Here is a 23048-nt window from a genome sequence, read left to right as displayed (position 1 = left end):
TGGTGTTAATTTTTGGAAGTATACGCTATACATTGCAGTGCCCAAGTTGTTGAACATGAAAAATTTTCTTGTTTTAAAATTGTATTAAGTCCATACCTAAAACCTCAATTCTGCAACACTGTGCGAAATCGGGTGGTAAAATTGGTAGTTAATTGAAAAAAAACCTAGTTTTTAAAATGTATTATTTTCCGGTGTATTATTCCTGCAATGAAGTTCTTTTAAATGTTGGCATTAAATAGCTCAATATATATTAAAAAGTTAACTTTCGCGAATTACATATTTTTCTATTATTTGAAACGTTTTAATTGTACAAATTTGACCAATCAAAAATTGTGTGTCAAGGTTGTTATTTTTGAATAAAAAAGTAAGGATAAATACCAATAAATTACATATGCACTTTTCAACACTTAAAAAAGATAAAAGACCAGAGTTTCTGTCAGACTACAAAAAAACAACTCTGACAATTCTGACATTTCAATTAAGTTGTCAACCGATTAAAGCAGAAAAACCATTGAAAAATATCTTCCTAAACATGGACAAAAAACCGAATTACAAGGTGACCGAACGCGACTTGGACATCCGGTCGGATCTGGAGTTTGTGGACAGCCTGGTAAAGGATCTTCGTTTGGAGGTGGAACCACAAGCTCGTGGCGTGATTCTAGATTTGGCTTACAGTGAGTTGAAACTATACTTAACTTTTGTTAAAAAAAAGAACACTTTTTGAGTGACTGGTTTAGCTTTGGCCAGGGACAAACTGGTGGAGGCGCAACGCTTCGCCAAGCTGGCCAATCGCTCCAACGTGAGTGTCGAGGATCTGGAGATGGCGGACCTGGAGCGCACCGACGAGCTGATGAGGCGACCCCGCCAGCAGTCGCTGAAGAACCTGCTTCCCGCCCAAGCATCCCTGCCCTCGCCCAGTCTGACCCGTGGCCTAATGCTGCCCACCTTGCGCCACTGTCAAGTGGGCATGACCGCCGAGCTGAAAGGCAAGGGCACTGAGCCCCAACCACAACCACAACCACAACCCCAAGCTCAACCACAAGTCCAAGCCCAACCACAAGTCCAAGTTCAACCACAAGTCCAAGTCCAACCGAACCCGAGGATTGGGCTGACCCCTAATCCTGTGGCACCTGCTGCCGCAGTTTTGGTCATGGCACCTGCGGGTCGTATGGCTGCACGTTCCCAATCTCGTCCGAGTCGTCCTTTTTCGACTCTTCCAATCATAAGTTCCACCTCGGCAGTGGTGACCTCTACTCCTGGAGCTCGACCCAGTGGCAATCCGGCAGGCGTGGCTTCCTTAACTCCGATGGCTGCCAGCAGAAGACCTATGACGCCATTTAAGCCAAGTTCTTCGGCGATTAACGCACCTGGACCTTCAGGAGCAAATCCACCAAACAAAAAACCACGCATGCTAAATTAAAATCGATATAAAGGAGGACGCAGAACACTTAATATACTTTGATTAGATGGACGGCCTAAAATAGCGAAAAATATATCGACTTAATATTAAGACAGTCCATTGACTATTAAATACTTAACACTAAGTGTTAAGTCTTGGAAAAAAAAACAAAATATACGGATTTTGATCGGATCATATGTTTTAATTGTTCAAATTGTGTTTTATATTGATGTTATTAACCTTTAAAAGTGTGGTTCTAATTACTGATGGTGCCAACAAATTTTGTGATTACCTGCTGATTTATGTTCGAATTTTCAAAAGTATCGGTTCATTAGATTTTGAGTTCCGATGTTCACGGAAAAAAAAGTTTAAAATATTTTTTCAGAACTAAATTTATTAAAATCGAACAACGATATCAGTCAGCCGAAAATGATGATTTAGTTTTTGCCGATGCTTGATGTTTCCTTTCTTTTCTTAACAAGTTTTGAAATAATTGTTGATTTGGAAATCTTGATGTGTCATTAGATATATTTCTCTATGGGGCTCAAGAGTGCGCATGGCCAAATTATAAAATAAACTGCGTTTGAGTATGCGTAACTAGAATCTCCCAAATGCTGAGATATCGTCTTTCATACGGACATGGTTACTGTAACATACTTTATAATATAATATACCCCTTTACGTGTAGCGGGTAAACAAATATTGTTAGCATAGATAAGAGAATATCAAATATCTTAGTGGCTGCGTCGTAGTAGGCTCTAATGTTGCTGCGGTTATGCGCAATCAATTTATGAAATGAATAAAGTAATGTGTTTATTAACTTGGCTTATTCGTATTGCCAGCATATCTCTACACATAAGTGGGACTGAAAAATTTGATTTGCCATGAAAAAATTTAATGACTACACCCAATAACAACAACAATTAACGTCCTGTTAATTTTTAGGTTTTAATATAAAATGTTCTATTCTTCATCGGATTTATTTTTATACCTCTACCTCGTATTATGAATTCGTCTGTAATGCATAAGCAGAGGATACTTTAATATAACGTATTCAAGAATTCTTGAAGTTCATAGGATAAATATAGTAGGTATAGTATACAGTATACAAATATTTGTTGAATCGTCTTGCGTGGCACCTACAACAGATACACAACATTCTTTGCTTCAAACGAGGGTTGTTTTCGGTGGGCTTTCGCGGGATATCCTTTCTCAGTCGATTGTGAGCTCGCAGCGGAGCAACAACAATTCATTGAATTGTCACTTACCTCCTACAGCGGCTATTAAGGTAAGCATAAACCCTTAAAAAGGTATTCTACAAGAATTACAAATTTATGGTTACATTTTATATACTTATTTATAATTTAATTACGAAAGTTCTAGTAGAGACCAATTATATGATATCTTATTCGGTACATATTTATCATACATATTTTAAGTTATCAATAAATGAAAATCAAACATTACCAGTGACGTCATTGCAAGCAGTCAGATTTGCCTTCTTGTTTGTTTTGCACAACAGGTGGCGCTTTCGACTTAATGGTTTGAAAGGAATATGTGTTTTGAAAATTGTTTATAGTCGTGGCAATATAGTGACTTCTTTGACCTTACATCCCATCTTCAAGTGAACTCATTTTTTCTGAGCAATGTACTTAATTTTCAATCCAATTTCCCATATAATCTTTATATATAGTTATATTTAATGAGAACATTGTAAGTAATTGGTTGTTGGTCTTATTTCAGAATGTCCTCTTACCAGCGGCAGCCTAATGGCATCCTGACGGTGATGGTTATCCTTTTGGCCATAGCCACACATTCCATGGCGAAGTCCGGTAGCAGCAGCCGAAGTAGCAGTAGCTCCAAATCCAGTTCCAGTTCAGGATCCAGTTCGTCATCCAGCAGCTTTTCATTGCCATCATATTCAAGTTTCTCGCACTACAATTCGCCACCTTCGTACAGTTCCAGTTCAGGATCCAGTTCGTCTTCCAGCAGCTTTTCATTGCCATCATACTCAAGTTCCTCGCGATACAATTCGCCCCCTTCGTACAGTTTCAGCTTCGGGGGCGGAAACAGTGCGCCCAAAGGACCTCCGCCGGCTTACTCCGTTTCGAATCCTGTGGGCGGAGCTCACACCAACATTCACGAGAGTCCGCCGGCCTACAGTGCCGCTTACAAGCCAGTGGGTCCGCCGGCCTACAGTTCGGTAGACAAACCAGATAAGATACAGTCCCGTCCAGCGGAAAAGGCAAGGCCCAGTTATTCCACCTACTACAACGGCGGATCCCGCTCCAGCACTGGTTACAACGACCCCTATAACTACACGTATAAATACTCCTCCAATGCAGCCACCCAAGCACAGTATCTCTCCCACGGACCCTTCGCCCAAATATCCACCCTTCTATATTTGTGCTGGCAATTATTATAAACGTACAAATTGTTAAGAACAATTCAACACCAAAAACAATAAAATGTTGTCTGTTGTTGTAAGCCCTCAAGCCGTGTTGTTATTAACCAAATAAATATTTCTTAGACTTGTTAACCTATTTAAGTTCCAATTTAATTCCGAATAATTAAAATAATATTTTTTTATGTATCTTTTTCTATTTCCGAAATACTAATTTTTTTTTTCATTTTATATAAAATTTGTGTTTTTTGGTTTTCTGCCATACACTGATACTTTAAAAATGCCAACTGAAAACCAAAAACTGTGCACAAGTTCAAATGTTATCAGTTCCATCTTCATCCGCCATTGTAGCAATCTCAAAATATTTGAAATACTCTTGTAGTAACGTCTGGCTAGACTTCTTGATTAATAAATCAGAAAAAAAAACGTATACCGAAATTGTGTTTTTATTTTTCTTCGAAGTATGATTATACTGTTTGTTCTTCTTTTTCAAACTTATGCTCAAATTAATTCAATTATTAAAAAAAAAAGTTTACCCAATAACGCGGTTTTTTTTCCGAGTGTATCGATTCTTATTGTCATAAGTTTTTTAGTTTCTTGCTCTTAAATTCGTATGTAAAAAGTATTGTTGTTGACAAAAAACAAACTACATCATACAACAACATGGAAATGTAGGATGGATTTAGTTCAGTGTACTGACCAATTCGCTTTGATTTGAGTTTCGCTGCCGCGATCGCTGCCCGACTCTTCCACCCAAAAAACTAAAAGACGAGCGGATTTTTGAACACCATTTTAGTTGTTCGAGATACTTTAACAAAACACTCCCGAAATCCGGGTGACAGCAGCAGCAAGCGGAACAAACAAAAAGTAAGTTAATCATAAAGTTATAAATTAATTAAATTGTTAGCTTTAGGACAAAAATGACATTTTTTTTTTAATGCATAATATAATATAATAATAATAATTTACTCGAATTTACTCCGATTAACTTAAACATAATATGAACCCATTTCAGAATGTCCTTAAGCCTGAGAGTGCCTAGTGGAAGCCTAATGGTGGTAATGCTTCTAATGCTGGCCCTAATCATCGAAGATGTGCATGCCAATCGACGTTTTGGACATCGTTTTAAAAATTACGGATGTACTGGAAATGGCAGGAGAACCACTAGGCCCTCTTACATAACGCGCAAAATGCCCTATATACCTGTTCTGGCGCGGCGTGGGGATAAAACTATGGCGACATCGCCGCCCTACCATCCGCTTTACATGCCAGAGCAGAGACGATCCCGTCCAGTATATGAAGCCAGACCTAGCTATACCCCCATAAACTGGAACCGCAATAAGAACGCCGAAGATTACTAGTTCAATACCGCCACCAAAGCCTCCTTTTCCTTATTGTGCTTTATGCTTTTGTTCAATTAAAACATTTTTTGTTTGAAAATTGTAATTAAACTTGATTAAAATATCAATATATAAACCTACGAATTTTCAGTTTACTTAGCAAACAACGTTTTTTATACCTGCTAAACCTTTTGAAATTATTTAGGTTAATTGCCTTCTTAAAAATCTTAAATTTATATATTAATCGTTCTGTTATATTAAGAGTATTACACAGAAAAAAAAAGATATTCCAGTTATCGTTTCGCCAAACATCTGATTTTCGTATTCTTAGCTGTACCACAGAACTCAAACAATAAAAACTGATATACTAATAGGACGTAATATATGGTTTTGAATATAAAAAAGTTATAAATTTCAACTATTTAAATATTTCTAATTTGTTTCGGTCTCGCGAAAAAAAGTCTTTATACAATTAAAAAAATTTGCACTCAAAAATCAATTAAAAAAATTAAAATTGTGTTTATGACTCTAAAATGTGTTTTGATCACTAAACGTGGTGTTTATCATATAATTTAAATTAATTGGACTGATCACACATTACTATGAAATTGATTGTAAGAAAACATTCTGACTCATAGTGTTTATTCAAAAATGTTTTAATGTAATCAGTAATACCAAAGACTGTGCGGGAAGTCAAACGTTATCAATTCTACATTTTTTGGAATGCGTCACTTGCGGGCCCCAAAATATTTCTAAGAACTCTCATCTTCTTATACCCTTCCAGAGTGTATTGTATGTTGATGTTTGCTTACATTCTTGTTTTATTTTATAATTCAGGCCTTTCTCTCGACTCATTGGTCCTCTCTGTTGTAATAAAGTATGACTAGACTTCTAGCTAGAGTGATAGCCTGATTCCATTGGCGCATTCAAACGCATTTGGCCTAATGCGCATTTATTTACACAGGGAATCCTATAAGGCTAAATGCCGCATTTAAAATAAATGCGATAAATAAATGCGATTAAAAATCATTCGCCCCGAACATTTTTAGACTAAATACCGCAAAATATGGATTTTTAACGATATTTTGTTAGCGCCACCACTATAGCAGTTGGGGTTTTATGCAAGGATGGCGCAATTTTTGATTCTTCTGAATATAAAATCTATTTTGCGTAAAAATTACCGAAATGAATAGCATGCGCATCAAATCCTGCTCGCTTCCCTTCCTTGTCGTCCAAGTTGGTAAATGCATCGGTTGCAATTTGGATGTCCTGTTGGGGATTAAAGATATCCGTAAACTCGCTCATATTCATAATTTTTAGATCATTTCGTTTTAATTTGCGACAATTCAAAAGTAAACAAACAAAGATCAGCCGTTCGTGACACTCACATGTCGGAATAGCATTAGCTAAATGCTAATGCGCCAATAGAAGGCGGCACACTAAAGTCGAATTTGAGATTAAAATATGAAACTTTAAGACGGATTTGATCAGTATGCTCAAAGAGCTACGTTTCAGCAGACGCTGCTTCAGAAAAAAAATCCAAAAGGCGAGCGATTTAGGTCCTCAATTTAGCTGTTCCAGAAACATTACCAAAACACAGCCGCAGTAACCGGACTACACTAGAATAAAAGTGAGTATTAATTATACATATATATAATTTTTATTACATATAAAGCAGACATTCAAAAATTCAACTTAAATTAATCGTTATTTGAAGTTGTGTGATCTAAGCTTTAATAGATTATTAAAAACATTTTCCACATCATTAAGTCTTAAAATAGTAGTATAAGTTTATACGGTCAATAGGTTGTTGTTTTTATGTTTCTTAATTAAACAAAAGTGTGTTATTTTGAAAATGACTTTTAGCCATCAATAAGATTTTAAAAACAATGTTTTACTAAATAGTTGCTGATATAATTTATTGCCTATAGAAACGGGGTTTAGAAAAAAAAAAGACAATTATAATCGTTTGCAATATCCGTCCATCTAGAGAACTGAAAACCGTTCCTATCACGATTTTTTTTAAAGTCTATTATTCGGCATGTTGATAACCTTTTGAACATAAATAAAGTGCTGCTACAGGGTGTTGAAGAATATACTAGGCAGTCCAGTTTCAATAATATTTTGGGGCATTCGGACGATCTTATAAAAATGGTAGCATTTTCATATTTCCGATTTCCCCAGACGTCTTCAGAGAAGCAAATAATATTATTGACTGTATTTTTGTATTTTATATGAAAGTTTTGCTAAGAAAAAAAAAACTATAACTCATTTTAGCATGTCCTTTTACCTGATGAGGCCCAGCTTAAGGCTGATGGTGGTGATGCTCCTAGTGTTGGCCCTAATCACCGATGATGTGCATGCTAAGGGAAGATCCAAAAGCAGGAAAGGCAAGGGTGGCGGTCTTTTCAATTTCGGCAGCTGGTTCAAAAGCCCCTCCAAATCGGCGCATTCGCAGAGCGGAGCTCACACCAACCATCACGAGAGTCACCCAGACTACAGTTCGGACCGATCCGGATCTAGTCATTCCTCCTACTACTACAGCGGATCCCACTCCAGAAGTAGTTACCGAAACCGCAATAACAACACGGATGAATACCAGTTCAATTCCGCCACCAAAACTTATTATGTTCCAAGTGTGCCATTCGTCCTCGTCTTATTTAGTTGTATCTGGTTAAATAATTAAATAATAAAATAAAATAGAAAGCCAAAAATGTTGTCTGGCGGCATTATAACTGGCGCAAAAATGCAAATTTTACGTATTTTACTCGTTGGCATGAGGAAATTAAGATGACAGTTTTAAATTATGTGATAGTTTTTGTTGTGTCCAGCCAAGTCTTTGAATTCATCTCGGGGCTTAATTCTTTGAGATAGTTTGACCATCCGAAATTCTCGTCTTTGTTATTCTTTTCCTTATTATGAACATTTTTCAGTTCCTCCGATAATAATTTGTTTAAAACCTTTGTATCTAAATATGTACCCAAATTAGTTTAAGTATTGTCATTTCCATATTTTATTGACCATTTTTTCAGTTCCAAATAAATTGTGCTTTCCCCGATAAGAATTTGTTTTATACCTTTGTATCTAAATATGTACCAAATTAGTTTAAGTATTGCCATCTCGATTTATGTTTCGCATACGTACCAGTCTCCACTGTTGTTCACCAGGTCGTCGAATCCCTGCTGCATATCCTGCGAAAAGCGATTGAAGTATTTGGGCCCTTGAACGCCCAGGGCGTTAAAGGTCTTCTTCACCGACTCGTTCCAGGCATCCACCATGGACTCCTGCCAGGGCTTGACCTCCACATCCGGGTCGCACTTCTCGCAGCGCCAGCAGCAGAATTGGTTCATCAGGTAAGCGGTGATGGGACTCACCTCCCGTTTGGCGCCTTCGAACAGCTCCTGCGTGTGCCGCGAATTCTCCCATATTCCCAGCTCTTGGGTGCCATATACCGCTCCGGCCACCAGGGCCACTCGGAGGAGCAAGAATGCCATTGGGCCACAAAAGCTAACATACAATTTGGATTTGGCCAAATAATGGTGTTGTTTTATTCTTTGGAAATTTTGACAAAACTCGCTTGGCAATTCAAATTCATTTTTCGGGATTTACTGAAAGCTGTTCTTCTAATCAATATATTAAAATTTTTTTAAGAAAATAAGAACTTAGATATAGTTTGTGCTATTGCTCTTAAATTTATTGATAAATATCTCTTTAGCCATGTCATTTGTGTGAAATTAATTCACCTATTAATCGGTCAGTACGCTAACACTTAACTTGGATAATTGAATCTTTGACTCAACTATGTCGATTCTCCTCAGCAGACTGTCGTGTTGCGCCTTTAGTTCCTTGACCCGATCCTGCTTCTGCAGTATAAATTTCTCTGTTTGATCAAAATCGACCAGCAACTTGGGATAGCACATTATACCAGCTCTGAATCGAACTTCATTGATTTTGGCGTGAAGTTTGTTGTGTATTATGTTTCTAGTGAATAATTTATCGCGCAAGGCAAGATTTTGAGTTTGTTTATTTTGCAGCTCCTTCTTGGCCTCCAGAAACTTGCGACTTAGCAACTTTCGTCGACATCTTAGATGTGAAATGCTATGAACTTTGTTTTTAATCTTGTCATGCATTCGAAGGAGTTCTGCGTTCCTAGCTAAACGGAAATAGGAAAACGATTACATTTAAGTCAAACTCAAAATTATTAAAATTATTTACAAGCAATTAGCTTAAAGCCATAAACTCAGAGTGCAATATTTATTTGTATATTGTCTCTAAGTATACTAATTACATTTAGTAAGATATCAGGACTATACTTACTACTTAGAACGTGGGCTAACTGTTCAACATCGGTTTCGGTGGATAGATACGTATCCATAGTCACTTCTTCAGAAATGGTTTCCAATTCATTGAGTTTCTATGGATGCAAACGTATAGTTTTGCAATGTACTTTATTTTTGAACTTCTCTCACCTGTTCAATAAAGGAATTGTTGTGTTGCTTTATGATCAGAACTAGTCGTACTTCGGACATCTCATCGCGCTTTTTTCTCATTTGTCGAAGCGTATTCTCAGCTATCTTGTATTCAAAGAATTCAATTAGGTTTCGATAATTTAAATCAATTAATACAGTATACAGTACTTTAATCAAGAAAGGAAACAAATTTAGGAAATCCGAAGTTTATATGTATACCCTTGCAACTAAAACCGTATTCCTGAAATATATTCTCAAAGAATATTAAAATAAAGTTGAAAAACCGCAAAGCTATATATTTTGTATTATTTTTTTTTCTGTATTTTATTTTTTTTTTTTAATTATGTTATAGTTGTCAGATTTAAATATTATCAAAACCGTAAGTCTTAAACATTTAACCATTACTATAGCTTAAATATACAAAAAATAAACACGGAAATGGCTAGATCGACTCATCTAGTGATGGTGGTCAAGAATATATACACTTCTGACTGAGATTATAATACCATTATTGAATTACTGCAATCGACTTACGATTTTAAGGCGATCCGAGGGATAAGCGCGGCGAAGTATGTTCTTTCTGATAAGTTCCTCCAACTCCTCGACCTGAGCCTCGTCCTCCGATTGCTTCTGCTTCAACTCCGCGAGCAGACGATCCCTCTCCGCCAGGTGGATATCCTCGGCCTCCCGTTCCCGTTGTAGCCAGTGATCTAGTTCGTACAAGGCGCTCAGATGGCGTCGTCGATTGGCCTCGTTATGGGCGGCACTCGTGCTCGGCGTGATCAGCGAATACTTGGAGCGGCGCAGGTGGTGTTCGGTCAGACGTTTGGTTAGATACTCGTTCTCGTACCGCTCCCAGTAGTTATCGTCGACTTCCTCGACAAGCCGATCCAAGAGTTTACCTTTGTCCAGACTTTCTGTCCGCACATAGTCTGCATTTTCGAACCCCTCCACGACTTTTTCAATAAGATCTGCCAGATAGTTTTCGACATCTTCGCAGATGTTTAAAGTAACCAGCGGTTTCGGTTGGGATTTTTCGGAAGACCCAGATGAATCAGATATAAATGTAGGTCTAAGACTAAGCTTGGGACTTCTTTGCGGCTCCCAATAGCTGCTGTCATCAGATTCCACTTCTGATAACGAGATCGAGGTCAGACTTATGGCATCGGGTTCTAAATTGGGCGGCCAAGCTGCCTCGGTGATCCCTTCGTTTTCGGATTCGGTCAGTGGGGAACTTAAAGTGCTGGTGGAGTGGCGAGCCATGGGACTCCTGAACCTTCCCACGTCCAAAGGGTCCTTCTCCTTTCCCGCAATCCACTGGTCCAGATCCGGGGTCGCTATTGCCCCAAGTTCTTCCAAATCGGGTATATCCCTGAGGCCTTGGAGTAGGTCAAAGCGCCTTCTGATATCCAAGTCAGGTGATACACTTATCTGGCTTTCGCCATTAATGGTTTGGTTGGTGCTTTGGTCAGTCAACTCCGGTCCTTCACTTTGGACGTAAAGATCTTCTTCTATATCTTCACTATCTTCATAATCGGTGGAACTAGTTATAGCCGCACTGGTATCGAATTGTATTGCCTGAACGTTCTCCTTTGACGAGAGTTTCTTGATCTTATATATACTGGGTGGCTTTATCGATAAGCTACTTAATCGTTTTACACTCCCGATAAACGATTTTTTTTTGGACACGGAATTAACGGAATGCTTCGAGTTCCTTTTGCTTCTGCCAGCAGAGATTTTCTTCTTGATGTGTCTTTGCCGCAAAGAAGTTTGAAGAGAGACTGGAGTAATCCTACCACTTGCCGGGGCAGATGGGGCATACTCCGAGTCTGAACTCATGCTAATTGGGGATATGCTGAGTTGCGATTTCGATATATGCAAAGGGCTTGCAACTGACGACATATCCACCTTTTCAATCACATCTCTATCGACCTTGGGACCTTTTTTTGGGCGCACTTGGGCGTTTGTCTTCGAAGATGTACCGCTCCGATCATGGGTTTTAGTTTTAACACCTAACAATTTGGATTGTTTTGGCTTGGCCATTTCCAAAGGCGACAACCAGGTGTGCAGTAACACGTGCGAAATTAGCACGGTGCAAAATGTGTAAAACTAAAAAGAACAAGAAACAACAAAACGTTTGAATTAAATATTGTACAGTGTGATCATGTTTGATTGAAAACTCCTAAAATTGTTTTCTAGAAAATATGCAATATAGTGCTTGGGTATATCCCTAAATATGAACACTTATTGCCATAAATTTAGATCATAATTCATGCATCCCAAAGCATGACCAAATAAAAATATGAAAAATTATTAAAATCGTAATACAAAAATTAACTTCTATCTGTAAAATATTTAATTAAAATTAAAAAAAAAATTAATTATTAGTAATTGTTATCTTAATAATAATAATCTTTACATTAACCAAAATATTTCAAATATAATTTAGCACTTACAGCAACCTTAAAATCGGGTGGAAAACCAAGCTCCTTAGATGGCATATTTTAGAGCATTTTTCTACATTTAGTGTATTTGGTAACACTGTGAAAAACAGAGATGCCAAATAATTTGTACCTGCTTATCGGCACTATCGCATCATTATTACAAGCTTTATTAACGACATTCTTGTAATTGAAAAGGGGCATTCTTCTAGTAAAGCTTAACATATTCGCGAAACAAAAATGACAAAATTCCAAGATCCATAGGTTTTCTTAAAAATAATGAAAATTAGGCAGGTAATTAATAAAACTAATGTGGGAAAATATATTGCCCATTTTCTATGCTGATAAATTATGAACAATTGATCCACAATTTTCAGCTTTGGAGGGAACAACCGAAAATAAAATGAATAATTTTAAAGAAGCTATTAAGTCATTAGGATCAGTAGTTCCATTTAATTGTATAACTCATACGCAAATGAACTCTATAATTCAAAGTTATGTTAAATAAAAATTAATATGCTGTCACATACATATATATAGAATACCCCTATTGTTGTCAGTACTATCGTGATTAACTTAAAATAATCGATAGTGCCGGGCCATAGATAGGCCAGCAATTGGTACTATCGATAGTGACATCGATGTTGTGACAGCACTATAGGAAAAGTGACGTGAAGTTGTGTTGTTTTTTTTTTTTGTTTTTCGTTCGTTTTTCGGTGGCGTTTTTTCGTTGCCCATTCGTCATCGTTTTGGACTGTTTTGTCCTTGGAAAATTGGCCGTTTGCCGTGGAGTTGTGCCTTTCGCCGCGTTTTTTACGGAAACTTCCGGAATCCACGGATGCGCTGTTGTTGTTGTTGCGCGAGCGAAAACGGTAAAAGTCGGCTATCCCGTTTTTTGTCCGCCTGTTGCATCTCTCCCTCTCTTTCCCGCGGGGCTGGAATTGGGGTGGAGCTCGCCCCCTCTCTTTCGCTCGCCCATTCAGCTGTTGCGTTTGCATGCAAGTGCGTGTGTGTGTGTGTGTGTGTGCGTGTGCGTGAAAGTCTTTCGACCAAAGGAATATACGGAATATAAGCAATGTTTTTGGCCCAATAAGCGTGTTTGCTGGCCAAGATAAGTGCCCCCAAAACGAAACTCCATTCCGAAAAGCGTTTATATAATTCGCTTTGCTTTCCACCTTTGTGCGTTTGCCAGCTTTTCTTCTCTTTCTTCCATTCGGTCAACTTGTTTTGCCCGCTTGCCTGTGTGTGTGTGTGTGTGTGTATGAGTTTGTGTGTCGGTGTCGGTGAGTGGTGTGCGTGTGTGCATACATGTTGCTATTAATTTACGCTTTCTGCTCGGCTGCTTCAATTAATTCTTTGGCTTAGTCCACATCCTCTAACTCGAGTGCTTAATTGCCACACACTTCGTTTTCGCAAGCATAAAACGCTCGAAAAAGCTTCAAAAACCCAGCACCCAATCACCGCCCACCCACTTTCCCTCCCACTCTGCGGTTGTATTTAAATTTCGGTCGTTCAATTGTGAAAATCGCGGTTTCACAAAAATTGTGAAAGTTTCGTTTTTCCAATGTTTCGGTTTTTCTACTTACTCTCATGTCTAACAAATATACAGCAGTGGTCAAAAAATGATATACTTTTATAGAATGGAAACAATAACATATCCAAGGCAATGAACGAATAATAGGAAAATATTTTATCTGTATTTTATAAAAATATTATACTTTCATAGCTTTTTTAATGATTTGGGAAGATCAGCTTAAATTTATTTTAGTTGTACAAAATATTTCTAGTACCTCTAAATAAATAAATACTAATGTATTTTTACTCAAAATAAATTCTTGGAATTAAATTTGTTATTCATAACTAAATTAATTTATAATAATTTATTTAATCCTAAAGTTTTGAACACTGCTGTATCTATTAAGACGAAGATAATTAATGCAGTCATTGCTGTTGGTTTTCTTTCAACAATAAGATAGTGAGATTAGAGTTTTTGTTACGCTCACGTTTGCACTATCAAGATGATCAACAGGTGCAAGTCATCATTGCGATTAAATTAAATTGATAAAGTTCTTTACCTCCTGGTAACTCCAACTGGCAATTAATAAATCTAAGTTGTTATCTTGCTCTAGTTTTAAAAAGTTCTTGGACAGATGGGATTATATATAGCAAACATTTTATGCCAATTACAGGAGGGATCAATTTAGTTAGTTCTACAAACTGCAGTTTTATTAACTAAATTAATTCTGTATATTTTATATTCACTTCCCCAGCTTAATCTTCATGTTGAGTATCACCTAAAGATGCTGTGATGGCGAAGATGGCATCGGGAGATCTTTCGCTGACCAGCACGAGCAGTCAGGAGGGTGAGTTCTGCAAGTCTCAACTCAAAGTACATACATCCGCTATATCATTGCAATTACAATTTCAGAAGAGAGCTCGGAGTATGTGGGCTATGACAACACCCTCCGTCCGCCGTCCAACTCCAGTGGCAGCACCACGGCTGCCAACATGGCCAACATGGCCAACAACAACGGACCCTCGAAGGGCGTCAATAGCGGAGTGGGCGTGTCGGGCGTTTCCGGTGGAAACGGCACAAAGTACGATTTGCTGCAGGCGCAATACAAGACCGCCCTCGTGGAGCTGAACACACTGCGCCACCAGCATGCGAGCACAAAGCGACGCTGCGATGAACTGGCCACCGAGCTGAGTCTCTACCAGGAGCACTATGTGGCCGATCGCAACAAGTTCACGGACATCGTAGAGGAGAGCGCCCGGCTCAAGCGGCTGCTGCTGGAGACCCAAAGTCAGCAGAGCCAGCAGGCCCAGAATGGAAACAGCCAGGTGCCGCCGGGTGGCGGCAGTGGGAATCCGTATTACTTTGGCAAATCGCAGGGCTGCGACGGCAGCTGCAGCGACAAGCTGGCCGAACTGAAGAAGGAGCGCAACATGGTCGCCGTGGAGCGGGAGAAGTTCAAGAAGTTGTACATCGAGATGGAGAAGGATCGCAACTACTATCGCGAGCGGGGCGACGAGTACCAGACGCTCAAGGTGCTGCTCTCCAAGGAGACCAAGAATGTGGTCTCCCTCACCGAGGAGCTCAATCAGTTGCTCTCCGAGAAGGACAATGTGCTGCAGGAGCACCAAAAGATGTCCGACGATCTGGTGCTGGCCAACAAGGAGATCGAGCGTCTGAAAAAGGACGACCAGCTATCCCGAGGCGAAATAAAGGCTCTGCAATTGGCCAACGCCGAGCTGAAGAAGCGCGACCTTCTCAAGTCACGCGAGAGCTCGTGGTCCAAGGAATTCCCCAGCGGCAAGGAGCTGGAGAACAGCAAAGAGCTGGAGAAGCTACGCAAAAGCCTCGAGAAGGCCCTCTCCGAGGTGGAGCGCTCCAGTCAGGATGCCGAGGAGGCGAAACGCGTACGCGACTGGGCCATATCGCAGCGCGAAAAGATCGTACAGGAGCGGGACTCGGTGAAGACGCTGTGCGACAAGATGCGCCACGAGCGGGACAAGGCCATCTCCGACTCGCTGATGGCCATCCGCGACAGCGAGAAGATCAAGAAGCAGAAGGACGAGGCCCAGAAGAAGATCGATCTGCTGAAGGAGCAAATGGAGCAGCAGGAGCGTCACAATCTGGACAACAATGCCTCCGGATCGCGACGCAGTTTCCGCCTCAGCAGCTACGAGGGTGAGGATCTGCTGGAAGTGGAACTGTCCGGCTACGAGCACACCTCCGACCTGGGCATCATTCTCGATGACAGCAACAAGCGGAAGCTGGTGTGCGGCGTAACAAGCAGTTCGCCTGCCAGCGGCAAGCTCAAGATCAACGATGTGATCTGCAAGGTGAACAACCTGGACTGCCAATCTCTCTCCAAGCGCATGGTCCTCGACGAGATTCGTGCCTGTGCGCCGCGTTCCCTGCTCCTCGTTTCCCGCACGCGTCACAGCAAGCGGCATGCCTATTCCGTTCAGCTGAAGACCCGTGACCGCGACTGTCCGCACGGCCTGCAGCTGGACATGGGCGTGTTCATTGCCAAGATCGAGCAGAACTCGTTGGCCTTCTACGAACCGGAACTGGACGTCGGCGACCGTGTGCTAAGCATCAACAACAAGTCCATGGACTCGGTGCAGTCCATCGAGGAGGTGATGCAGTTGCTCAACGATCCGCGCAGCGATGGACTCAACCTGTTTGCTCTCAAGTATGTGCAGGATCAGCTGCCACCGGGCATGACCACCTCGTCGGCGCAAACGGACTCCATTGACTCCAGCATGCAGCATGTGACGAGTGGTGGCGGCATCGGTGGTGGTGGTGGTGGTGGTGGAGGAGGAGGAGGAGCCAGTAGCGCCACTAAACATCCGTCACGATTCGCCGAGTTCTTCTTCCGCAAGCTAAAGTTCAGCAAGCCGGGCACTCCGGAGGACAATCTGGAGCAGGAGCACGACGACGCCATCGCGGCCCTGGATTCGGTGCTGAGCGAGAACAGTTCGGAGAAGAGCAAGGAGAATCTGTTCAATCGCAAGAAGCGCACCAAGAAGGAGAAGGAGGCCTCCAAGAGCATGGGCACCTGGCCGCGCACCAACATCTCGCACGACAATCCCACGGGCACCATGCGCGGCAACGAGAAGAAGCACGCCCTCATGTCGCTCTTCACGGCCGGTCCCATTAACGTGGACAAGGACGACGAACTGGGCGGCGAGGTGGGCGTGCCGGCGAAGCAGCCACCGGTTCTGATGCAGGAGCAACTGCAATCGCCGCCGCCGCTGCCGCCACAGATGTCCAAGCCGCTGGCCCACATACGTGGCGCCAATGGGAGTGCCATCAAGGCGCATCCCAATCGTAACTCCAATCCGGTCAGCTCTGGCGTCTCGTCGCTGTTTCCCACCGCCGTCGCCGCCGGCGCCACCGCCTCCTCGTCGGTGGGCATGCCCATGGGTGGCTATCCCAGCCATCCGCGGTACTCGCTCTACGGCGGAGTCGTCACATCGCCGGAGGAGATCAGATCGGACCAGAAGCCCATGCAACGAGCCGCCCCCCTGATGGGCGCCAATGCCCGGGTGAAGATGCCCTCGCAGGAGCGGTACGGTTCCAGGCCGCACAGCAACCATCGCCTCTCGTTGAACATCACGCCCAGCGGCGACTTCTATCAACCCAAGACCAGTGGTCAGCAGGCCCAGCAGCAGGTGATGAATGCCTCCGCAACATCGACGGGCTTCGGCGCCATGGGTTCGGGTTCAATGATGGGTGGGATGACGGGTCCGGCGGCCGGCGAGTTTCCAGTGCGCAAGCAGCAGGTCTACGACGTCTTCCATCCGCCGCCGCTGCCCAAGAACAGCTCTGGATCTGGATCCGGATCGGGATCTGTATCCAATCCCAATGCCGTGTTCATGCCGCTTAATCCGCCGCGTGGCAGTCATCCGTTGCCCGTGGGCGCTGGTGGTGGTGGCCAACCGCCGGATGTGGTGTCGCTGAAGTCGCAGAACTCCATCGAGTCCATATTGTCGGCCAAGAGTCCGGCGATCAGTGAGTACGGCGTGTACGCCAAGCGGCATGTGCCGCAGGCGGTGCGTCATGTGCCCAAGTATCCCAGCGATAGCGAGAGCATTGGCTCTGGCATACACGGCGGCTACGGCGGCTTCCTGCCGTCCAATCACCATCCGGGCAACCGGCATACGCAGCTCTTTCCCACCTTTGGGCCCGGGATGAGGAGCAACAACCGGAGATCCAGTCCATTGACCCTGCCCTCGCCACCGCCAATGCAGCAGCAGCTGCAACCGGCGGCGACAGTGGTGCCGCACGACAGCGTTGGCATACCCACCGACCTGGACTACCATCCGCATCCGCATGCCCATCCGCATGCCCACCATCATGGGCAGACCAATCCGCATGCTTCCCATCCGCATGCTCCGTACCTGGACTATGGCCACGGTCCGTATCCCTACATGACGGTGGCCGGCGGAGGTGCAGCAGGCGTGGGCGTGGGCGGTGTCATCTACGAGGGCGGAACGTTTCCGCGCAAGAAGGACAACCAGCGGTTGCGCATCCCCTCCAATCCCAGTGTGGCCAGCAAGAGCAGCAGCATGGTGAAGAACAGCTCGGGCAGCATCGACCATCACTATGTGACGAGTGCGGCGCCGGCTTCCGCTGGATCCATGTCGGCCTCGTCCTCCGATCGTGCACCCATTTCCCTGATGAGCTCCAGCATCCACAATAGCTATGGTGCCAATATGGCAGGTGGCAATGCCACTGGATCGGCAGTGGGAGTGGGAGGAGGCGGAGCCGGAAACGGCGGAAACGGAGGAGGAGGTAGTGGACGTGGATCGCCCATGCCGCAGGTGCATGTGGAAGTGCTAAGCCATGGCGGCGGCGGCAGTGGCAAACGCAACTCCAATGTGCCCGCGGATTTTCTCTGCCCCGGAGACCTTAGAAGAGTCACCATCGACAAGCAAGACAAGTCGCTCGGTATCACCATACAGTGCAACAACAACGGCGGCGGCATCTTTGTGGCCACCGTCGCCGACAAAAGCACAGCGATGCGTGCCGGTCTCCAGGTGGGCGATCAACTCTTGGAAGTATGTGGCATCAATATGCGTGCGGCCACGCAGGAGATTGCGGCCAATGTGCTGCGTCAGTGCGGCAACTCTTTCACCATGCTGGTGCAGTACAATCCGGAGAGTAAGTGCACCCATTTCTAGACTAGAGTATACACAAAAGCGCTAACCCAATCCCCCTCTTGCAGAGTTCCCGTCAATGGAGTACGAGGGAGCGAACAATCTGGAACCAGAATCTCCTGTCAATCATTCGGGTTCACCAACGCCGCGCAATTCACCGCGTCCGCCGGCTCGCAACTCGATCTTCCCGCTGCCGCTGCAGCCGCAGGCGCCATCAACGCGCTCGGGATCGAGGGCCCCACTGTCGCACCAGTCGATCAAGGATCAGAGCTTCACCGACAGCCTGGAGAATCAGTCGGACATCAGCAGCAGCCAGGACATGCCCTCGTCGGCGGCCACCACCACCACGACGACCGCCTCGGCCACGTCGACGGTCTACGACGAGGAGCCCAAGCCCGCCCTGCCGCCGCCGCCCGCATCCGTTCCGGCCGAGAGTACGTAGTCACAGCACAGCAAAGCACAACACAGCACTCCACCCACCACTAACCACACAATTCCGGGGTAGTAGCCTGCTCCCATAACTCTTACCCTTTAAAGAGGAGAAGCTAACCATGCAGCAGGAAGCGTTTCCGGCTGTTTAAGGTACCTATCCTCACGTCTGTTACGGAAAACACCAAGACTTTGAGCGAAAATAGGGTTTTAAAATGTTTTTTTTTTTATAATTTGGTGCATAACATCTCTAGAATAGAGTGTTCAACACTTTAAATTTTAAAGTGAAAGCGTTATTCTCACATTTTATCACTTTTAAACTACTGCAACGATAATTTTTAAATTTTTAGCATGATTTCTGTACATAAGTTACCTCCTTTCGCCGTAGTGTTTGCACCAAACACCCATTTTTCATTAAAAGTGATATTTCGAACGATACCTTGAGCGTTTATCTAACGTTAAAATTTTGATTTTTATAATTCAAATCAATTTTTCCGAGATGCTTCAGTGTAATTGTTACTATTGCCATATTTTTGAATATTTCTCCAAGAATATTTAACAAATTATTATTCTTATTATTACTATAATGTATTTTTGATTTGTAAGACAAAAAAAAAATCGTTTTACTGTTTCTATCTCAAAAATTGAACATTTTTACAAAGGATAACTCTGCTTTCCCCTAAAGCTTTTAAATTTAGTTGATTGGCATATTTTACTTCGCTACAGGTTTTTATAAGAACTATATTTTTGTTGATCAAGAAAGGTGTTTTAAAATTTAATAGGACTTCAATCTCTAGAAACAAAGTTTGAAAACAGGTCGGTGTTGTGTTACATAGTTCCTTTTTGTTGAAATCAGTTTTAAAAACCCCATGGAGAATTACTCCAAATCTAAATCCCTACTAACAAGGCCCTTCCATTAAAGTAATTTCCATTTTATATGAGCTAACATTTTTACTCCAGCTCTGAGGTATGTGACCTTGCACATGGACAAGTCGAAGAACCTGGGCATTAAGCTCTTCGGGGGCAACAAGGTGGGCATCTATGTGCACGACGTGGCGCCCGGATCGCCCTCGGATCATGCAGGGATACGCAAGGGCGATCAGATACTGGAGTACAATGGAGTGGACCTGAGCGGCGTCACCGCCGAGCAGGCGGCCAATGAGATCTCCAAGCTGACGGACACGGTCACCATGCTGGTGCAGAATAAACTGCACAGTGAGTAGCTAATATATTATATAGTATATTACAATATATAATATATTTATAATGAAAACTACCTCCTTTTAATGCAGCTCTAAAACAAATCAAGGATGAGCCTGGCGACTCATTTTACATTCGCGTGGGGTTTGATCGCATCGGTGAGTTGAACGAGGACGACTTGCGATTTGTAAAGGACGAGGTTCTCTACGTGGACAACACGGTCTTCAATGGCACCTTTGGCCTGTGGCGAGCCTGGAAGCTGGATGCCATGGGCCACCGGAAGGAATGCGGCATCATACCCAGTCAAATGAAGTACGTACGATCATTGAATTGATTTATTGTTTATTTATTTATTAATCATTTATTGATAGCCATCATTCTGTAAAAAAAATCTAGATTCGATATTAAAAATGTAACGTAATTGCCTTTACTTCACGTAACTTATAAGCTAAGAGTTTAGTATTTTACAAACAAATTACTTGAAAACGTATTCAAAAAGCAATATATAATATTTTAAAAATGCCAAAAAGTCAAAATCATCAAAGTGGTGTACATCATGTGCAAAGAGCCGAATTTTATGGATTTTTTTCTAAATTTTAATTGTTTTACAAGGGTACAAACTCTCCATTTGATAAATTTATTTTATAACTGCTAATATATTGATAATTTTTCGCTTGGAAGATTTCGACTCATTTGTGCCTCTTGTTTATATATGAATATGCATATTTTGAAGTTCTAGAATACTAAGACTATTGTTTTTTTTATCCCCACAGAGTGGAAGAGGAACTGCGTTCGGGGGAAGTGGTGGACTGTGATACTGGAACGGCCAGACGCGGCAGCACTTCGGCCAGGAGATCGTTTTTTCGTCGCAAGAAGAACCAGCGCAGCTCGTCCCGCGACTCCACGGAGATTGCCAGCTTCAGCAATACGCAGCTCAGCTTCTTTCCAGACTTGGGCCTGCTGAACGATGATGGCGGTGCCCTTAGCTACCAGCGTGTGGAGCTGTTAGATTGTAAGTGACCATTGCTTGGTTACCTAAAAACAAATAAGTTAAATATCTCCTCGTTTCGTTGCAGCGCCCATTCGTCGACCCGTACTGATCATTGGTCCGCTGTCCGAGTGTCTTATGGACCGGCTGACCATCGACTTCTCCAACCTCTTCAAGCTGTGCGAGGTGACGGCCATGGACTGCTCGCAGGAGGCCATGGAGGAGGGTCTGAAGGAGAACATCTTTGTGGACTACCGACGGCGGGGCAACAAGTTCGAGTGCACCACCGTGGAGGCCATTAGCAATGCCTGCAAGAACGTAAGTGGCTTAGCCACTTTACTAGTTAGAGCGCTTCAAAATTCTAGAGTTTCTTTTGCAGGATCGACGTCACTGCATTTTGGACGTTTCCATCTCGGCCGTGGAACGTCTGCAGCGTCTACAGATCTATCCCATTGTCCTGCTGTTGCGCTTCAAGTCCGCAAAGCAGATCCGCGACATTCGCGACTTTGGCACCGACAAAATCTCGGCCAAGGCGGCCAAGGAGATGTACGAGCGGGCCATGAAGCTGGAGACCGACTACAAGCAATACATATCAGGTGGGTTTTCTTTTAGAACCGAACTCAAATTGAAGCATTTGTTCATTTAATCGTTTAATGTGGTTTTGATACAGAAATATCTTTCGTTGAGATTTCTCTGTAACCTCGGTTATTTTACCATAATTAATTTACTATTCCATCTTACAGCCGTCATCCCCGGCGTTAGCATCAAGCACATGTGCACCCAAATCAAGGACGCCGTCGACAAGGAGCAGGACAAGCTGCTTTGGGTGCCCGTTTCGAGTGGCGCCTGAGCCGATCGGATCGACAGGACACCCTCGACTTGGGATCTTCCTAGTGCAGTTATAGTTATTAGCACACAACGCGACACTCACGCTTAGTATTTTTTTTCTTCAACGCGCATCAATAGTATCGAGTTCGTATTCGTATTCGTATTCGTATTCGTTTCGTTCAACGCAGAGTATTCAATGGGCGTCGACTTGCAACGCAATAGTAGTTTTGCATTTAGGGCGCGGTATTTCTACCTGTTTCTCGTCTCGTCTCGTCTTGTCTCTGTCACCTAATTTATGTCTGTAGATTTAGATCACCAGCAAAGGGGAATGCTTCCACAAATTTATATATCTTTATTATATATACCGTCTGGAACACTGATTTCCTCCTTGGGCGACATTCTAAGCCGAAAGTCTGTTTGAATGCAATCTATTATTATGTATTTGTAAGTAAAAACACACATATATTTTATTTTATTTACCTTAACGATTCGATAAACTCGGTGGCAATAGGGAGTTTGACTTTAAATCCTACAACTGTTCAACTGTGTATATTAAATAGTTTCAATTAATCCAATTTTCTTTGAGAACTGCTTCTAAATCGAGCCTTACCAACATCATTACTTATTTTGGCAAGTGCCTTTGGCCGATAGTAAAAATAAAAAAAAACACGGCTATTTAAGCAACACTAGAAGTTTTATTTAATTGAAGTGATTGACAAAAAGAGCTATCACTAGCCTTAAGTGGTAAACGGTTAAACTGAAATGAAGTGCCTGAAATGCCTTTAAATTGCTGCTTATCCTACACGTAATAAATACAATTTATAAATCTAATTTATCAGCGTACCCTTTTGTGTGCACTAAAGAGTAAAAAGGTTATA

At 42.7% G+C, this 23048-nt stretch overlaps 7 protein-coding genes across 11 annotated transcripts; 5 read left to right on the top strand and 2 right to left on the bottom strand.

The window, feature by feature from the left end:
• Positions 1–120: 120 nt before the first annotated feature.
• LOC108138300 (pinin) lies at positions 121–1510 on the top strand. The gene is made up of 2 exons (XM_017260458.2): positions 121–674; positions 738–1510. The coding sequence occupies exons 1-2, from the start codon at positions 392–394 to the stop codon at positions 1418–1420; spliced, it is 966 nt and encodes a 321-aa protein (XP_017115947.1). The 5' UTR covers positions 121–391; the 3' UTR covers positions 1421–1510.
• Positions 1511–2594: 1084 nt separating this feature from the next.
• Positions 2595–3886, top strand: LOC108138167 (putative protein TPRXL). Its single transcript, XM_017260262.2, has 2 exons — positions 2595–2687; positions 3143–3886. Exon 2 carries the CDS (start codon positions 3144–3146, stop codon positions 3822–3824), a length of 681 nt encoding a protein of 226 aa, XP_017115751.1. The 5' UTR covers positions 2595–2687; position 3143; the 3' UTR covers positions 3825–3886.
• A 507-nt stretch (positions 3887–4393) lies between these two features.
• Positions 4394–5279, top strand: LOC108138192. The gene is made up of 2 exons (XM_017260309.2): positions 4394–4670; positions 4819–5279. The coding sequence occupies exon 2, from the start codon at positions 4820–4822 to the stop codon at positions 5162–5164; it is 345 nt and encodes a 114-aa protein (XP_017115798.1). The 5' UTR covers positions 4394–4670; position 4819; the 3' UTR covers positions 5165–5279.
• A 1348-nt stretch (positions 5280–6627) lies between these two features.
• LOC108138153 lies at positions 6628–7890 on the top strand. Of its 2 annotated transcripts, none has more exons than XM_017260236.2 (2): positions 6628–6773; positions 7421–7890. In XM_017260236.2, the coding sequence occupies exon 2, from the start codon at positions 7422–7424 to the stop codon at positions 7827–7829; it is 408 nt and encodes a 135-aa protein (XP_017115725.1). In that variant the 5' UTR covers positions 6628–6773; position 7421; the 3' UTR covers positions 7830–7890. The 2 variants fall into 2 exon arrangements, with proteins under 2 accessions (XP_017115725.1, XP_041566268.1); XM_041710334.1 differs by lacking the exon at positions 6628–6773 and adding an exon at positions 7280–7297.
• Positions 7891–7992: 102 nt separating this feature from the next.
• Positions 7993–8737, bottom strand: LOC108138158. Of its 2 annotated transcripts, XR_005977879.1 has the most exons (3): positions 8288–8737; positions 8165–8227; positions 7993–8111 (listed from the first exon to the last, which is right to left on the bottom strand). XR_005977879.1 is itself a non-coding variant. In XM_017260250.2 (2 exons), coding segments are annotated over exons 1-2 (351 nt in total). In that variant the 5' UTR covers positions 8638–8736; the 3' UTR covers positions 8133–8226. The 2 variants fall into 2 exon arrangements, 1 of the variants encoding a protein (XP_017115739.1); XM_017260250.2 differs by lacking the exon at positions 7993–8111 and having other exon boundaries at positions 8133–8227; positions 8288–8736.
• Positions 8738–8829: 92 nt separating this feature from the next.
• On the bottom strand, positions 8830–11777 carry LOC108138116 (coiled-coil domain-containing protein 96). 3 transcript variants are annotated; one of them, XM_041710588.1, is made up of 5 exons: positions 11521–11777; positions 10147–11452; positions 9613–9717; positions 9461–9557; positions 8830–9296 (listed from the first exon to the last, which is right to left on the bottom strand). In XM_041710588.1, exons 2-5 carry the CDS (start codon positions 11449–11451, stop codon positions 8890–8892), a joined length of 1914 nt encoding a protein of 637 aa, XP_041566522.1. In that variant the 5' UTR covers position 11452; positions 11521–11777; the 3' UTR covers positions 8830–8889. The 3 variants fall into 3 exon arrangements, 2 of the variants coding, with proteins under 2 accessions (XP_041566522.1, XP_017115634.2); XM_017260145.2 differs by having other exon boundaries at positions 10147–11777; XR_005977906.1 differs by lacking the exon at positions 8830–9296 and having other exon boundaries at positions 9469–9557; positions 9613–9713; positions 10147–11777.
• Positions 11778–12718: 941 nt separating this feature from the next.
• On the top strand, positions 12719–22854 carry LOC108138270 (disks large homolog 5). The gene is made up of 10 exons (XM_017260424.2): positions 12719–12925; positions 14324–14416; positions 14482–18729; positions 18794–19159; positions 20115–20369; positions 20447–20666; positions 21128–21366; positions 21431–21660; positions 21722–21938; positions 22086–22854. Exons 2-10 carry the CDS (start codon positions 14362–14364, stop codon positions 22190–22192), a joined length of 5937 nt encoding a protein of 1978 aa, XP_017115913.1. The 5' UTR covers positions 12719–12925; positions 14324–14361; the 3' UTR covers positions 22193–22854.
• Positions 22855–23048: the final 194 nt, after the last annotated feature.

The sequence above is a fragment of the Drosophila elegans genome, unplaced genomic scaffold (assembly GCF_018152505.1).
Source record: "Drosophila elegans isolate 14027-0461.03 unplaced genomic scaffold, ASM1815250v1 contig_814, whole genome shotgun sequence".
Taxonomy (NCBI): Eukaryota; Metazoa; Arthropoda; class Insecta; order Diptera; family Drosophilidae; genus Drosophila; species Drosophila elegans.
This window is presented reverse-complemented; position numbering and strand designations above follow the sequence as displayed.